General features: G+C 44.2%; 1 protein-coding gene across 2 annotated transcripts in view; it reads right to left on the reverse strand.

Moving 5' to 3' along the window:
• Window positions 1–7,726: 7,726 nt before the first annotated feature.
• The window catches only part of SEC10 (exocyst complex component sec10), a 109,819-nt gene continuing 98,801 nt past the window's right edge, over window positions 7,727–18,744 (reverse strand). For both annotated transcript variants that reach the window (XM_087682196.1, XM_087682197.1), the window contains 4 exons: window positions 9,576–9,634; window positions 8,289–8,387; window positions 8,106–8,192; window positions 7,727–8,013 (listed from right to left, as the gene is read on the reverse strand). In XM_087682196.1, the coding sequence (XP_087538322.1) occupies window positions 7,938–8,013; window positions 8,106–8,192; window positions 8,289–8,387; window positions 9,576–9,634 (321 nt within the window). In that variant the 3' untranslated portion in view covers window positions 7,727–7,937. The remainder of the gene's footprint in view (window positions 8,014–8,105; window positions 8,193–8,288; window positions 8,388–9,575; window positions 9,635–18,744) is intronic.

The raw sequence follows: 18,744 nt of genomic DNA on the forward strand, positions 1-18,744 counted from the left end.
TTGTACAAGGGTCTAGCAATCAATGCATAGATTACTCAAGTGAATTAGGTTCCAAGATTAATTGACTTGGACTCATAAACACAATCTTAAGTAAACATGCACAAGACTAAAAGTACAAAGTACAATACCATTGCATTCAAATGATTATCATGTACACTCTTTTATAGGTGCAGGATGGTTCAACTTTTCCTCACTGTACTTATGGGATAAAGGCAACTCTTCTAGGTTGGTGCATGTTCCTTGCCTTACTGTCCATACAAAGAGGCTATCATAGGAGTGTGATTGCATTTTTCTCAACAATAATTCACAAGTCTTATGATGATCACTTATTTTATACAAGTAGGCATTGGCTCATCAACTAATGAACTTTATTTTCCACTTTTAGTAAATCACTAAGCATGCATGAATACATGCATGTAAGGACTAGTAGACGTTTTTGGAGGGCACGCATGCGTGTGCGCACACACACACACACACACACACACATAGAGATATATATATATATATGTATATATATCAATGATTTTAGTTAAAGGCTAAGACTTTATAATTTATAGCCAAATGAGACCATGCTCTCTTATCACTTTCCATTTTTGTTGCTTGTAGATTCAGGCTTCATAAAGTTCCTTGAAAATAAAGATTGGTATGTGCAAGTATAATATGTGTATATATGGGAAGATTTGTGTTGTGCTTGTATAGGGTCCAAAGTATTCATGCATGAAAGTCGAATCAAATCCATATGGCCCACATATTTGCATGCATGTGTTATGCAACCACATTGTTTCACTATTTAAGATATATATATGTTTAGGAGTTTACATGTTGTCTGGACTCTCTACACAAACACACACACACACAAGGATAGGTCTTTTTAAAATCAATCATTGAAAATGAAAAACCAATGTGTATTTATACGTTGAAAGGATTCATGATTTCTGAGAAAGAAGTATACATATGATGACATATTTGAATTGTAGCCATGTATAATTGAATTGTGAAAATTAAAGCACTCAAATGGGAGACTAGGCTTGAGTAAAGCCTAATAAATGCAACACAATAAAAGTATACTTTTACGATGAGCATCTGGAAAAGTCTAACATGACAAGTGTGAGCCCGTTTATTAATTGCTTATCCCAAGGCATGAGAGAGAACTCACTAGTGGGAAGAGGACAATCAACCATATTAGAGAAGTTGTAGTCACTATGACTAAGAGCTGGGTCGCACCTAGGGTTAGCAAGAGGAGTGCAACCCCACGCCCCCTGCTAACCCTCGATCGCACCCAAGGTTAGCAGGGTGAGTGGGGTGAGCTTAGCCCCACACTCACCCTACTAGCACACATGAAAAGCAGGGTGCTTCTACTTACCTCACCAAAACCTCTAACTTGTGAGGGAGCTCCCTACGAATTTCGAAATGCCACCAAATTGCCAATGTCACTCAAGATGCTGAAGCAATATTGAGACAAATATATATGTGTTGTCTGAGAATCTTGAGCCTAAGCCATATGTGCCACATTATCAAGAGAGAATATTGAGCCTAAGCCATATGTGCCACATTATCAAGAGAGCTGTAGAGCGTCATCCTAAACCCAATACAGACCCAACAAACGTACTAGTCAAAACTCAAAAGTTTGTAACGTTCAACTTGCAGCCATATAATTCCCTTCACTCGTCTACTCGAGCCCAATGTAATAATAGCGTCGGCTCCAGAATATGTCATGTCGCCTCCTACTACATGCAATCCTCTTCTTCTTCGTGCTTGCTTTCTCACGCAAGTTTCTTCCGCCGCTGTCATGGTCTCTCCTCTAGGCTCTTCCAAGTCTCGCTCCCTATCCTGCTCTTCCCAGCGGAGCTAACCCTCCTCCATGTTGATGCTCCTCTCCTTTTCCAAGTATCATGTGGTACCACCGAACAGTTTTCCAGCGTTAGAGCAAATGGGAACCCATTAGAGCATAGTTACAGCAAGGCATACGTACATTCCAAGAGATGCATCCAGCTATGTGCAAATCTCCATGCACCCCTTTGATCTTCTTCTTCTTCCTCCTCTTTATGGCGATGGTTCGAGCAGCACTGTTGATAACTGCCGTCTACTTGCGTTTTGTGGCATCCTCTTTAAACCCAACCAGTATTGTAGTTGCCCCACAAGGATTCGCTTAAGCCGTGGTGGAATCCGCCTGACTGGGTATTCGCCCTAGCCTGGAGCCTGTTGCACCCAATCCTGGGTTTAGCATGATCACGTGGATGGAAGGGGGGAGGGATTGGAGGGGTAAGTGCATGGAAGGGGGTGAAAAAGACGCAAGATGGTTGGTTATCTACTGCGACAAAACGCTGCCCGTTATCTACTCCCGTCTGACAGGAAAGCAACTAAGCACCTTGTAAAGGGGAGATCAGCGTGGGACCGCCAAGCGTATCCTTCGTTGCCATGCTATTGATCAGTACCTCCCATCTAGGAGTTCTGCTTTGAATTTGCAGCAGAACCCACAAGCTTCAGCCCTTCAGGCCTCAACCACTCTCTCAGGCACATGATCGTGTTTGCAGTAATGGCCAACATGCAACATACTATCCATATATATATATATATATATATATATATATATATAGAGAGAGAGAGAGAGAGAGAGAGAGAGAGACCCTGAGCTAATGAGTCGGGTGTCCCTAGCTTTCCATCAACCTCCTGCTGACATGGAACCTGTACCTTTCAAGCCGGAAGCCAAATGGGATTCTGAATCCCTGCCTGACAATTGATACAATGAGAATAGGCGAGATTGTACATCTAGATTCTAGTTCGTGTTCTCCCTTCTTTGTGATAATTTATCATTCATACGATCCCATTATATATTGCCAGCTACTCCGAAAAAGACCGGTAAATTGCTTAAATCTAAAACTTGTTCACCTTCGGGAAATCCTTCTCAATTCTTCAATTTAAGAAGAAAATAAGTCCAATTCAAATTTCTCGAAATGTAGTTATATCATTTAAAGCTACGTAAAAAATACCATTCCAATATATGCTACTTCCTTCTCCAACACTAGTTGATGAGAAGGATTTACTTCCTCTTCCTTAAAAATTTTCTCCCGAACGTTGGCATAGCCAAAAAGTTGTCATGGAGGAGCACTAGCAATGTCACTAGATCATGCTTTGGCTATTGTAGCAATCGTAGCATATTATTAAAGGCATCGATTGTAGCCTTTATTATATGCATCACACATATTGCCAACTAAGAGAGTACACTCCATGGTCTTTAGAGCCCCACCACACCCAAGGTGAATGCAATTAATAGAGTTTTTCAAGAAAGAGAGTGGGGTTTCAATAACTTCGCAATTACACCAACTTTGCAGCATGGAGCCTTGAGTAGAACAGACAAGCAAAGGAGCATTAACGTTGTCAAACATCTGCACGTGATTGGTTGACAACCTTTTTTATGAAGACCAACATGATTCATTCATCTTGCAAGCAAGTACTCCATCAAAACTCATTTTTTCCAAGGATTTGCAAGGTTTATGTAGGGAAAGTGAAACCCCACTCACCCCATAGTCATTAGGTGTGACTAAGTGGATAGTGGGGGGAGAGGCGACAACACAATTCCCTCTCCCCCACTAACATTGGGCACGACTAGTCCCTTACTAAAATAATACATGTCGCATGTGACACCATGTTTAGTCATAACATAATTCACATCAACTTGATTGACAAGAGACTTGTGATTATCCTTAAGTGAAGCCTCATGTATACTCTCTCTTAAAGTCCCACGCACAAGCCCATTCTTTTCCCAGCTTTTAGAAATGCTTATTCCACATGCAAGCAAAATAAGATGTGATCATGACACTGATAACCCAATGAGGTAATTACAAGGGTCTGCCAGCAATGAGAGTAGTCACTACATTTAAAAACATTAAATTCAAAGTGGTTGTCTTATTCATGGATATTATGGAAGGTGGTAAATTATTTGTTTCACTTGTTTGCAAACACATCATAACATGCTCAACTCTGGTAATATAAGTACTTGCTAGGATACATTCTTAATAAGGCACTTCACTATTACTACTAATGTCTCTAGGGTATTCAAAATGTTTCAAGTTACTAGCAAGAAGTCAATTTTAAAGGAAGCCCATGGATTTTCTTTAAGACTTACCCAATCTCAAAGTAATACATCTATATTTTTGCTAAATAGAAAGGATTGTTAAGAAACGAGATAGCTAGAGTAATTTATTTGGTTACAAGCATGACACCATACTTAGAAAACACTTCTCGTGAAGGCATCCAAAATCACCTAAATGGATAATCAAAAATATGCATAGTAAAATATTGTTTTAGTGAGAGCATCACACAATATTTGAATTGGTAAAATTTTTAACACTATAAAGTTAAAATAAATGAGATGCCTATTAGTCTATTACAATATCCTAAACTAAAATCTTATGCATTTTTACAAGCTATAGAAAGAATATGATGGCAAATGCATATCAAAATGATCATTGATATACATCATTTTGTTGTCGTATTGTAAGTTTGTCACATAATAACAGTTCCCTATCGAAGGTTACATCTATTTTCCTTTTGTTTTGCTCTCACAAAGTTTGTGATGCAATAATACTTAGTATGATTTGCATCCACTTACTAAGAGTGAATGCTTGACACCCAACCAATATAAAGAGAATGAACCTCTATTTGTAGAGAGATAGGTTAATAAAGAGAAAAATAGAGACCTCAAAATGCTAGGGGGATATATTTCCAAGTTATACTACTACTTGACACTATCAATGCTTTAACATATATGTTATTCGACATCAATAATGGATGTTGATTGCATACAAATGAAAAGAGAAATAATTAGCACGTTCACAACCAACCATGAAGTACAAAATGCATGTGTGTATGTAAACACAAGGGTCGTACCCTCCCCTATTTTCAAGTTTAAGGTTAGCACAATCTTTCTATGAAATTTATAAACATAAGGATCATTCCCTTCCCAATCGCCCATCTAGATATCTAGTCCTAATACAAAGGTCTAAAGTTGTAGTGTCAATGCACAAACCAAAAGAAGTATTCTCTATCCGTGCATCTAAGTCTAGAATGAAAGGCTTATATACCTCTCACAACCTTGTTTAAGTGGGAACAATCCTCTTTCTCAAACCCACTCATCTTCAACTTAGCGACGATTTGTGGAGCTTTAAGTCACTCTTTTTATCCACCCTTCTAGAGCTCAACATAATCCCATGATAAAGTTATGTTTTTCCTCCTCTTCACAACCCTTCTTTTTAGCAAAACTTCTCTATTTTCACTTTTCTATTTTGGGAGATTGTTTACTTCAAATACTAATAGCTTATGAAATGGCAACTCTAAGGATCAAAGATTCCTAGAATACTTGATGCTTACCTAGCCAAGCAATAAAAAGGGCATACACATGCTAAAACACCATAGAGGTTCTTTAGTTGGTGTAGGGGATCTCTGCACTATGAAATTCGGCCTATAGATAGTCCTTGCAATCCTTGCTCAAGTTTCTAGCTTGCTCTCTCTTTGAACTCCTCTATGATAAATTTGCCTCCTTAATAAACTACCCTTTTAATCTCCTTTCGAGCTACCTCTAACTCTATAATTTTACCACGGTCATGCTTTAAATTGTGTATGTGTAAGTTCAAGTGTAAACTATAATTTTCTTTCCTTGAAGCAACTTGATTAACACTTCACCTTCGTCTTTCATGTTTTTAAACAATGTATAACAAATAACCATTTTTTCAGTAGTTAATGAAGCATAATGGTAAAAGAATGACACCCCATGTGTTGAAATATAGACAAATGATATATGCTCCAAGAAGAGATGTCATGAATCATATATGCACAACAAGGAGAGTGGAACCACCAAACTACTATTGTACGTCATGAATCCCATTGTACTTGCAAGATGAGTAACACAATATGATGCTACTTTTGTCCTGAGAGGCTTGAGTTATTGTCCAACCACACAAAATTGTGTTTATGAGTCCAAGTCTCAATCTTGGGACCTAATTCACTTGTGTAATATTCTACCCTCAACTCTATTTCATCATGAGTTCACTCTATCTCTTCAAGCCACCATAGCCATGCTCTAGATCCGTTCTTGTGACACCATGCACATCCAAGCAACCTCCCTAATGGTCCATAAGGAAGCATAAGAAAAAAATATGAAGATAGCCAAGCATGTTGGGAGTCATACAAGCTATATATCAAAATAAAACAATTGTTGAAAGAGCATGCATTCAATTGGATGGCATCATGAAGCATCATCACGCCAATAAATAATGACACAATACTAATATTTAGAGGCATGCAAGATTGTTTAAATCATTAACGTAAGAACGATATAGTATTAGCACATTATTGTCTTTTCCAAGAAAATTGTACTAAAAGATCAGATCGACTAAAGCACCAAGGTAAATTACAAGGTTGAATGACAACATACACAATTTTTAAAAAATTTAAAAAAAAATGTCAAATTCTCAAGTTGGCTATAAAATATTCGAATTTAGCCAAATGGACATCCTCTTTTTCTGATTTCCGTTTAACTACTTTATGATAACAATGAATTACACAACACTTAACAACAAAATAGCAATAGAGGATTAGACCTGTGTTTTGAAAGAACAACTTGTTTGTGAAGCCCTTATGGATAAAGCATTAAGATACTCATATGACATGATGATGAATATGAAATAGAAATTTGCAAGATTAAGGTCAAGCCTTGCTCCTACTCATGTATGTGGAGTCCTCATGGAAAAAACATTAAGATACTCATGTGACATGTTGATGAATATGAAATAGAAATTTGCAAGATTTAAGGTCAAGCCTTGCTCCTACTCATGTATATCTATATAGCATCAATTTGGCCTTTTTTGCATTTTAGAAAAAACCATCTATGCAATAGCAAGTAGATGTCATTCAAGTCATCCCATTGTCACAACCAATAACCAATGTTTTGGACAAAAGTCAACTTAATATTATTGAGCACAAACTTTTTTTAATCATATTATATATCTAAAAATGGATTACTTTTTTTAATGTAAGACAATTCTTCAAGTGGAAACAATCTACAGCTCTAGACATTACATTGGTAATGAACAATGTGAGAGATTTCACAATCAAAATACATCTACCACCCTAATATTGTGATTCAAATTCAAACATATACTAATAATTGTGTTTTGCCTTCGAGTAACATGTAAACATATTATGAGCTTAAATGTTATTTTCACAGAAAATTTTAAAAGGGATATATTTATTTTTCATTGTTGGCAACATGGTATTGTACCTACCAGTACGTGCACCCCCACGGGTAGAGCAATTCACTTACATCCAGTTGCCTAAGGTCCATTAGTACACACGACAATTCTCTCCATTTTTACCAAAGTTGATTTTGCACATTGAAGAGATGCTTGGTATGAATAGACCTTGATGTGCACCCCGTGCATTGCTTCAAACAAAGACCGTATGGTTGACTACAAAGAGTCTTTGAAAACAAAAAGTATATTACATTAGCATTACCAAACTAGCGTTTAAGTAACAAAGACCAAATGGTTGACTACAAAGAAGAGTCTTTCAAACAAAGTTTATATCACATTAGCATTACCAAACTAGCGTTTTAAGTAACAAAAGCTTTGCACATATACTTTCTTTTGTCGTTCTCTTGCAAAGCTTGCAGCGAAGGACAACCCTAACCTTTGGCCAATATTTATTGCTGATCCTCAACCAATGAGGATGAAATAAATACATGGAGACAATCTTAGTACATAAAATTATACGTTGTTCCGTGATAAAAGGACTGCGCCAAGGCTGCTCTCTCTCTCTCTCTCTCTCTCTCTCTCTCTCTCTCTCTCTCCACCAAAAAAAAAAAATAACATATCCATCCATCCAAACCCTCCATACTCGGAAATAAGGCAACAGACTTTGTGAGAAGCAAGCAATTGACTTTAAAGGTCGTCTGCTGTAAAGCTCACGCGACTTGCAATCTTGGCGGTTTTGTAATCCTCCCGGAGTTGTATAAATCTGCCATGTTGATTGCATTCAAGAATCACCTTCAAAAACTTCCTTTCAAAACACAGAACTACCATTTTATGACAAGAGAATATGAGCCATACCGTAATGCATCCTTACGAGCACTTCGCAAACTGCCATCAATGAGAGTGAACAAGCTCTCAGGAGCAACTATGAAGACATTGACCAGCCTGCATAGTAGATATCAATCAGAACCCATGTATGACAATGAGGAGAGGGTCACAAACTAAACAGCCAAAAAACAAGACTCGATTGGGGCTTCTTACGTTCCCAAAGACTCGAATTTCTCATCTACTGCAGGAGCCTTGAAACTTCGAACAAATTCCGTATACTCAGAGACATCACGCTTTAGTCGTAGGCCACCACTGCACACAAAACCTTGAGGGTGTCATGACACGCAAAGAAAAGCATCTGAAACATTGAAAATCTTGAGGGTGTCTCATGACCGTCATATCTTTTGTTATGCTGACTTTAACTTTCGTGATTGTTTATGCTGCAAAACAGCACCCTGTCGAGATGCGTAGCTATGCCTAGTTATGATTGGGCAAGATCCATCAAGCAGTGCAATAGCCACAGGGCCTTTCATGTGGTCAGCACGAACTTCATTGCATCATGATTTGGACTTCATCCCTTTCTAGTTTCCTGTGGTTACTGCAGGATTTTTCCTCATCAAGTTGGCCATGAAATAAAAGCTTGCAACTGGAACTGCCTGTAAATAGAGGAGAGAATCTGTTCACCGTTCATGATCTGAACTTCTTTAGGTGATCCATGGAATACTATGCAACGTGCCCTGACCAATTGAAACCTCAGTTTTACAATCTATACTAGATGCACAAGCACTACTCGTTAGAGATAGCATTGCTACATTTGCAAGCATCTGGCAGCTCTACGATGGAAGCATGAAGGCTTAGTTGCCAAACTTTTAAACCTCAGGTCTCCAAGGCTGGGGTGGTATGTTGATCTATCGCTTGTATACATCTAGTTGTCCAATGGAGTAACTGGAAATGCTAACTATCATCTCCCACATGTGGCAAATGTCCTCTTGTCCCGTTGGCACTCTGACTCAGGAAAAACAGGCATCTCAGTCAAGAGTCAACTCAAAGATGGAAGGACAAACTGCCCTCTACATCTTAATAGCTACGGCATCCGTCTATGAGCCAGGCTATGGTGCTCCAAGTCCATTATCATCTCTCCTATGGTGCCGCTGTGCAAAGGGGCAGCCCCATAAAGAATGCCTATGTGTCTCCTCTGCAGCTTCATATCTTGAACAAGGCAAGGGGATCCTGCCACAACCCGAACATATCCCCACTTCTAGGATCCTGTGGGGAACAAGCTGGAAAATTAAGCTCTTCTGAGGCCTAACACTCTCGTTCAGTCTCCTCCAAAAATATGTAAGGAATGTGCAAGAGTGTCCCTGTCTGTGTGAGTGGGGAGCAGCTGCTGTTGTGTCACCCATCGAAAAAGAAATAATAGCAACTTAAAACAGAGCTAGATTCAGAATGAAACATTGCTGTACACTTAGAGGAAGATGTAAAGCAAACAAAGTTCAATACCTGGGACTAAAGGTGAATCGCTGCCAGTGAGTGAGCAAACCTTTATGCAATCGATTTCCCTAGGAGTAAGAAAAGGTCACACTTTAGATGTAAAACATACATGGGGCATGCATATAAGCATTTTGGAAGTTATTAAGAAAAACCAAAAACCCCAACTCTTGATAACATGAAGCCCTTGTAATGCCTTTGGCTAGAGTGAGAAAGCAGAAGCAATAATCCTAGCTGCAGAGGTACTTCCAGAATCTGAATCAGAAGAAGGAAAGTATCTGGAGAAAATGCTTGTATTATTCCCTACCTAAAAGCACGTAAGCTCTGGATCAGCCATTTCCACCAGTGCTACATGATTGTTGCAAGATTAATATACTACCTACCAGTTCTGGATGGAGTTAAGGCTACGAGAATTGCTTGGACTGATCCACCAGCCAGTCTAGACACTCCGAGGGTAGGAAGAACTCAAAAAGTCGGGAGGATGCTTATTATTCCTAGATTCTACCGTGGAGGTAGGTTTATGTAGGTCTGCAAGATTTGAGTGGCAGAGATGCCTTGTTAATCTCACTTTAACTGATAATCAATGTAAGGGTGCAGCTACCTCATTAAGCTCACCTCGTAAGAGAGGCTCAGACTCTTAGGTCTACTGATTCATGAACAAATCGTCTAAAGATGCATGCCAATCAATACTCCAATTAAAAGAATATGGTAAATCACAGAAATAGAAACAGTCAATGCACGACAAAAATTGGTGAATATGCAGCCTTCCCAAAGCTTGTCAAATCTTATACTAACATTAAACCAAGACAGCCAGAGAGAACTGAATACGTAAAAAGCAATCACAGAAAATTTTTTGCCTCATTTGGCAGACTTAAATCATACTTAGTAAACAATTGCACCTGATTTAGGAAAAGGAGAGTCTAGGATACTGCATTGCTTATCGAGCATTTCTCTGAGTTGGTATTCGTGATTCTACATACTGAGTGTTAGAAAGAAAGAAAATGCTAGCTTCTCTGTTTTTCAGTTGTCTTGTTCAAATTGTCAGCACCTTAGTCTTGAGACTAGATGATTGTCGTACAGACAAAAGCACAACATCTCTAAACATAAATTTGCCCCAAGTCAACTAACAAGATCTTTATACAGTTGAGCAAAGGTAATGACTTCAATGTCTTAAAAACTCGGTCGCCTCCCCCCTCACCCCCTTCATCGACATCGCACCCCCCCCCGGTTGCTCCCTCCATTTGCAGCAACACTCTCCCCCCCCCCCCCCCCCCTTTCCGGCAGTTTCAGCAGTGTGATCTGCACGTTTCTCAATAGGGACGCGCAATGGAAGCCTCTGGTCAGATGCCAGCGCATTCTGCAAGTGCTCCCTAGTCAAACACCTTGTGTGTCATCCTCTCCAAGGAGCAGCTCTTAGCAGTCCATGCCACAGAGCTGGAGCTAAAAGAAATAACAATCTTCGGTCAGGTCATAGGACACTCCCCATCCAGAGCTCAGCTTTGGGATTGGCTTCACTCCACACGGTGCATTAGCACTACGCAGATCATGGAGGCGGTCCTCATAGGGCAAGGGATCTTCATGGTACGACTCACCTCAGCAGACGCAGCCCGTGAGTTAGTAGCCAGCTCACCCTATGCTTCCACGAAAAGGTCCATCTACATGGTTCCCTGGTAAAGTGGCTTCACAGTGGAGGCATTCGCGCTCCACAACAAGCTTCTCAAACATCCAATCACCCTACTCTTCCCTGGACTAGCGGTAGAGTATCGCTAGCTAGTGGAGGACTTCGTACAGCTCTTCAACACTGTCCTTCCCGCCTCCTTCACGGATGTAATGACAGCAACAAGAGTCCCGAAGGTACGGGTGGCACTGAAAGAGACAAAGAATATACCACAGTTTCTGGAGATTGAGGAAGATGGACACTCCTTTAGGCAGCGGGTTATTGTGACAAGGTACCCAGGGCAGTGCCTCCATTGCCATGAGTTTGGGCATCAAGCTGCAGAGTTTCGAGCCAAGATGGCTTCGCCGATATGCCCACAAGTGGATGCACATGGCTTCACATGGGTCTAGAGACAACACAAGGGGAGACGGCAAAGGGGGCAGCAGCCACCCCCCTCAGACACAGCCACGGCAGTAGGGAGCAGGAGGGCGAGCATCCCCCCCTCCCCCCCCCGACAGAATACCACGAGCCCCCCCCCCCTCCTCGCCGCACCAGGCAGGACCATAGGTCTACGCATCCACCCCCCACGGAGGCATCACATGCCACCTCTCCCGAGGGCACACCTCCTCCCCCCCCCCATAGTCCCCCCCTCCAGAGCTACCAATCCCCCCCCCCCCAAACACTCGCCGGGTGTCCTCAATCATCCTACCACCCCTCGATTCCCCTCCTCCGCACCATCACCCTCACCGACCATCCCCCCTGATCCCCACCCAGTACAGGTGACCCCCCCCCTCCCCCACAAGAGGGGAGGAGCCCCATATGCCAATATCCTCCACTCACCGACAGTCGAGTCCCCCCCCCCCCCCCCCCCAGCCACCAGCTCATCCATCCATGCCATCCGTCACACTCTCCAGAGACGTGCACAACTGCTACCACAAGAGTTTTTTCACAGTGGGCCGTGGTCTTACCTGAGAGTTGTGGAGCGCGGGGAGTTTCCACTACCCCTGGAGGTGGGAATCTTCGTGGTGCACAAGTCAAGGAGCGGCAAGGTCTATTTACTAGCACTGTCGGATAGACCAAACTACGCCTTCTTCCTTCAGACCTCTCACATAAGAGACTCAACGACGACACAAATAGAGGAGGAGATGAAGAGCCAGGTGGTGTTGAGCTAAAATATGCATTACTTGCTGATTAGCCTCTTAAACAGCCCCAAAACACACTAAAAATGCTCTTTTAGAGTAAAACCCTAAAACGGGGGGCGGTTCGAGAAAGTTTAGTGGAAACCCTAATTTTTGGGGCGCCCTTCCACATCTATAAATAGACAGGCTGCCCCCATTCAGCCATCATCCTTGTTTTGCAGGTTACACCAGCCCACACACCCTCTGCTGCTGTTGGCGCCCAGTTTCCAGCCTGCAGCCCGCCTACATCTGCTGTCCAGCCATCATCGACTGCAGCCACATCACCTTCAGCCTGTCCATTGCTGTAGGTGACAGCTCTCAGCTGCTGGCAACTGCTCCAAACTGTCCCAGACTGCTGTTCAGCCTGCTGTCCATCATCTCCAAGGTCAGCCAGCCTGCTTTTTCAGCATTGCAGGCCCTGACACTCTTAGACACTGTTTCAACCTGCTGTTTACAGCAGACTGTGCACAGTTTCCAGCCCCCGATCAGTGGTACACTGCTGCATTTACCAGTTTCCAACCTCCAGACTGCTGCGTTTTGGTGTCCAGCCTGCTGCCATTCACTATTCAGCACTCCTACACTCCGACTGGTGGTCATAAACTTGGGATCTGTCTTCGGTGGACGTCACACTCCGACATTGCTCTGCCCTTGAGCACACTGTACACTCTTACATTCATTTACAGCATTCATTCACTTCAGAGTTGTGTTCTCTCTCTCCCTTCTTATGTTTGTGTTTGAGTTTTAAGTTTTGTGTTTAGGGTTTGAGTTTTGCCCTCTGTGTCTATGTCTGTGTCTGTGTCTTTGCGTTTCTGTCGTGGTCGTACACTCTGTGTGTCCTCAGTGCAAACCCTAGCAGTCTTCTTAACATGGTATCAAAGCCGGTGCTCTTATAAAGAGTATCCTACGGATATTGTTGAGAGCTAGTCTTTGTGCAAGGCACACAATACGACTCATAACGAAATCACAATGTCCCAGACACCTTCTTCTCCAGTTCCTATGATGTCTTATCAGGCTTCTCCATCATTGGAGGCCCTGAGACGGCATTATGGACTCGGTGAGGAGGACGACACTCCACCTTCACTAGATTTCACTAACATGACAGAGGACTTTGAGGAGTACTATCGCAACAAGTACGGTGATGTTTACACCCCTCCTACTAGTTTTGCTACCACATTCGGACTGATTGGTGAGGCTAGCCACCTCTCCGATCATGAAGGACATACGGCATTCGGAACGTCTGGCGATCCATCTTCATCATCTCAGCCAGGTCCAATGTCAGGTTTGTACAATTCTTTTGTGTTGCATGAATCAAAACCCTCGCCTGTTTCTTCTTTTGAGGTACAAGATCCAGATGGCTTTGCATATGTGAACTTTAATAGAGGGGGCTCACGAAGCAGACGGAATTCAGGTACATCTACAGCTTCTATTTCATTTGAGCATATCACACACGCTTCTCACTTCCCTCCCATCCCACCCTCTTCTATATCACACCTTGATCATCTTTCATCATCTTTCCAAAATCTTGGATTACACTCCACATCTGCTTCACACACCTTAGGGGTTGGGTCTTCCATCTCCGCTCCTAGCACCTTTTCCTCCTCCACCCCATTCTCTACCTCTTTGCACCATGGTACTTCGTTAGGGGGAATGCCACCCTTTAACACAATGCCTCTCACCTTTCAGCAAATAAGCACACCCACCACTCCTGGGTCGACTGTGATGGGCATCCCCCTCACTATCCCCAGCTTCACATCTCCCATGACCACTCATACGCAGGGGCTTCCATCCTCAGCTTATGGTGCATCTTCACACTCTCCTTGGGTTACACCTACGCAGGGATTCCCATCATCTGCTCCCCGTGTTCCCATCCCACCTCCTTGGGTTCCTCATGTGGCTACCATGCCCATGCCTAGTCAACCCATCCCTACCTATGGATCCACTTTGCACACTACCCGCATGCCTGGTGGGCACTCTAGGGCTCATTCCCAAGTGTACTCCACTCCCCCATCCTACCCCCACTACACTTTTTCGCACTATCCATCTTCGAGCACTACCACTCCTATTGCAACGGCCAAGAATGCCTTCACGGATAAGACACGTTTTAATGGGTCAAATTTCACTACTTGGTCGAATTTCATGCAACAAGTGCTTGAGTCTCAAGATCTTTGGGACCTCGTCATTGGTCTAGAACCTATGCCGAACCCTTGACTAGCTCACCCTGACTACATCCATCAATGGAGAGTCTGCAATGCTACAGCCAATGTTGAGCTAATACAAGGATTGCTTCCTGAGTTTCACACTCAGTTGCAGCACTTTCCGCTCGCGTCAAAGTGTTGGAGTCACCTTCTCGACCGCTATCCGGCTCACGATCGTACTCGGCGCATCAATCTCGACTTTGAGCTTCAAGAGTTATCTCTTAAGGAAGGGGATGATCTGAAAGTCAAGCTAGCTGACTATAGGCGGTTACTTGCCGAGTTCGCCACTACTGGCCTTCCAAAGTCAGATGATGATCAGGTTACATACTTCGATTTCATTCAACACATCATCTCCCAACCTCGATTGCCAACCTTCTATGAGTTTGAGTGACAGTTCTTGTGTTACGCAAGGCTGCATGATCAAGTCCACAAGAAATCCTCATCACAGCCTTATTCAGAGCAGAGGGGGTTGGTTACCTCTTCTTCGGGAGGGAAAACCACCAGTGGCAAAAACTCGCTAGATGCAAAGGCAAGCCAATCAAAGGGTGACTCCTCTTCCTCAAGCAAGCCATGTGGACGAGGAGTGTTGCTCAAGGCCCAAGGTCTTTCACCTAAAAAGCCTCAGCAGACCGCTGCGACTCCACAGTCCAGTGGGGCTACACCTTCCGCTCCTGCTTCATCTACTCCTTCAGTACCCGTTGTTGCTGCTAGACATGTGGCTCGAGTATAGCCTCAGCAGCCCATCTCTTTCACTACCCCTGAGGGACTGGTTGATTGGTCTACAGGTTTCGATCCCGTTGCACTTCATGCACCTATCTCACCTTCCTTCCCGCCTCATCAGGCGTTCCCTTGGTAGAGCCGTGCTACTAGATGTACGCGATGGTAGCCACCTTCTTAGACTAGCATGTCTCTAGGTTCTTTCGGATACCCTAGGTCAGTCTAGCATTCATTTTTCGCACTCTTAGAGTCAAGCCCATAGGATTTCTGTCTCTACATTTTAAGTCTTCTGTTGCATTTACTTACACACACATACACATTTGCATCTTTGCACTTGTTCCTTTAGTTATCTTTTCATTCTTGTTTTGTTTTGTTATTGGAGCATCTCACTACTGACCTCTGTGATTGCAGACTTTGATCTCCTTTGCAGGTTTTGTTTTCAATGTAGGGTTAATATGCAGGTTTGCCCAATCCTACCTGGGCTGGAGACTTGGGATGTGCACCATTCCTTCATGGTTTCATCATCCTTGGAGTTTTGCTCTTCTACCAGCATGGAGGCTTCCCCTCCCGAGGCGGATCGTGTAGCATCTCTCTTGATACTATCATGGCGGTGACTTCTACCTAGCTCTTCCAACTAGGATGCTTCCTCCTCCTCTTCATTCCTTATGGTTCTCGACACCATACGAAGACCAACGTCAGGCTCCTCTTCCTTCTTCGGCATCTACATCCAGGTTGAGAGGGGGTCGTTGTAGGACTTGCTAGGCCACTAGGCAGCCGACGTGCACCCTTTGTCTGATACCCTGTCCTCTCTGGGGTGACTACTTGGATTGCCTTGGTAAGATAACCATCGCCTTTGTAGTCTTGATAGGCCACTCAACAGCCGACGTGCACCCTTTGTCCAATGCATTAGCTGTTTTGGGATGGAACGCCTTGGGGTACATAAACATCACCATGGCTGGCCTAACCTTTCGGCTCAGTTTTGGGCGTGAGAGGGGGTGTTGAGCTAAAATATGCATTACTTGCTGATTAGCCTCTTAAACAGCCCCAAAACACACTAAAATGCTCTTTTAGAGTAAAACCCTAAAACGGGGGACGGTTCAAGAAAGTTTAGTGGAAACCCTAATTTTTGGGGCGCCCTTCCACATCTATAAATAGACAGGCTGCCCCCATTCAGCCATCATCCTTGTTTTGCAGGTTACACCAGCCCACACACCCTCTGCTGCTGTTGGCGCCCAGTTTCCAGCCTGCAGCCCGCCTCCATCTCCTGTCCAGCCATCATCGACTGCAGCCACATCATCTTCAGCCTGTCCATTGCTGTAGGCGACAGCTCTCAGCTGCTGGCAACTGCTCCAAACTGTCCCAAACTGCTGTTCAGCCTGCTGTCCATCATCTCCAAGGTCAGCCAGCCTGTGCTTTCAGCATTGCAGACCCTAACACTCTCAGACACGGTTTCAGCCTGCTGTTTACGGCAGACTGTGCACAGTTTCCAGCCCCCGATCAGTGGTACACTGCTGCGTTTACGAGTTTCCCGCCTCCAGACTATTGCATTTTGGTGACCAGCCTGCTGCCATTCACTATTCAGCACTCATACACTCCGACTGGTGGTCACAGACTTGGGATCCGTTTTCAGTGGACGTCACACTGCGACATTGCTCTGACTCTTACATTCATTTACAACATTCATTCACTTCAGAGTTGTGTTCTCTCTCTCCCTTCTTCTGTTTGTGTTTGAGTTTTGAGTTTTGCGTTTAGGGTTTGAGTTTTGCGTTTAGGGTTTGAGTTTTGCCCTCTGTGTCTGTGTTTGTGTCTTTGTGTTTCTGTTGTGGTCGTACACTCTGTGTTTCCTCAGTGCAAACCCTAGCAGTCTTCTTAACAGGTGGCAGACCACATCTCCCAGTGGATGGGAGAAGGTGGGGTAATACTTTTCTCCCAGCAGTGGCCAGGTTGCATGATGGACATTAACTAGTGGGCTTCGAGCCCCTCCACAGTGCAAAGCTCCGATGGATGTGATTGAGTGGCCCCCGGCTCAAGCGGCTCACTTCTACCAATATACAGAGTCTCACCTTTCAACCTGGCTGATAGATGCCCCGGTGGTACCACCAAGCGCATCCACCCATCACCCCCATGGTCCGCCCAACGGCTACCATGGGGGAGTGGAGTTCACCGTCCAAGCCGGTAGCAAAGCATATCCGCATGCCTCATATGTCCTCTTCTTCGTCAACAGCTTCCAGACCGAACAGATGTTTGTTCAGTCAATCCCAGGTTTCCCCATGAGTTTACATCTTGCATCCTGGACTGTGAATAGCCTCCACTACAGTAGAGCACGTGGTTCCAGGAAGTTGACTGTTCGGCAAGAGCTGCACTCTGCCCTTTCCGCACAGATCAACATCTTACTTCTACAAGGCACAAGCTCACCCCTGCCCAGGCTCAGCGGGTAGGGAAGGTACTCCCGCGCAATTCACACACATACTAGGAGCACATCAGTGCCCAGGGTAGGAGTGGAGGCATATGCACCTCGATTGGCCGAAGTCTCACCGCCTATGTACGAGACCATGGGACAATCGTGGCAAGGAGGGTTCTATGGATCATATTGGATATTTGGGACTCATGCCTTGGGAGTCCTCAATGTCTATGTCCCTACTGAGATTAGGGCACGCAATAGGTTCTGGGAGGAGATTAAAGCAGGACTCCCAGAGGTGGACTCCTGGATTGTTGGAGGAGACTTCAACAACCTAGAGACCTTAGAGGACTAGCAGGGCAGAGGCAAAAACTACCAGGGCATGGCGGGGGAGGAGCAAGAGGCATGGGAGGTCTTTCTAGTGGCAGTAGGAGCACGCGATGCTTGGAGAGACCCAACTTTCCACAGGAGGGAGAGGTCAGTGGATTTTTCTTGTATACAAGCGGCTAGGTGGAGTCTTACTGGAGCAGCTGGACACGTTCTATGTGGGAGAATGGATCACTACTCTCGCGGAGGCAAGGTAGGGCAGTTGGCAGTCACCATTTTGTCCGATCACTACCTGGTTCTCTTGACACTGGACCCCCCAACATCCACCCTAGACGCACGATCCTGTCGGATCCCGGACTCGATCTATAGGAAGGAGCATGTAAAGAGGCAAATTGAGTAGATCTGGACTAGGGAGTGGGGGCAGGAGGGATCGGATCGCAGAGGAGGTTGCAGAGGTCCTAGCCGAGTCGAGCAGTACTTGCCAGGAGGCAGCCTTATGGGCCAGGCAGCAACGCTGGGAGGAGGAGAGAGCACTTCTGCGGGACCTAGCAGCCATGCAGAGATTACTACAGGAAACACCAAGGGACCCCATCCTCCACGCACAGGAGGTACACGTGCGAGCAGCCATTGCCGGCCTAGAGGACAAGCGCTCGGAGTTCTCATTCCGTACCTCAACAGCCTTCTATGCGCGGAAGGGAGACACGATGTG

The sequence above is a fragment of the Lygodium microphyllum genome, chromosome 7, assembly GCF_053477565.2.
Source record: "Lygodium microphyllum isolate KBCC chromosome 7, Lygodium_microphyllum_v1.1.10, whole genome shotgun sequence".
Classification (NCBI taxonomy): domain Eukaryota; kingdom Viridiplantae; phylum Streptophyta; class Polypodiopsida; order Schizaeales; family Lygodiaceae; genus Lygodium; species Lygodium microphyllum.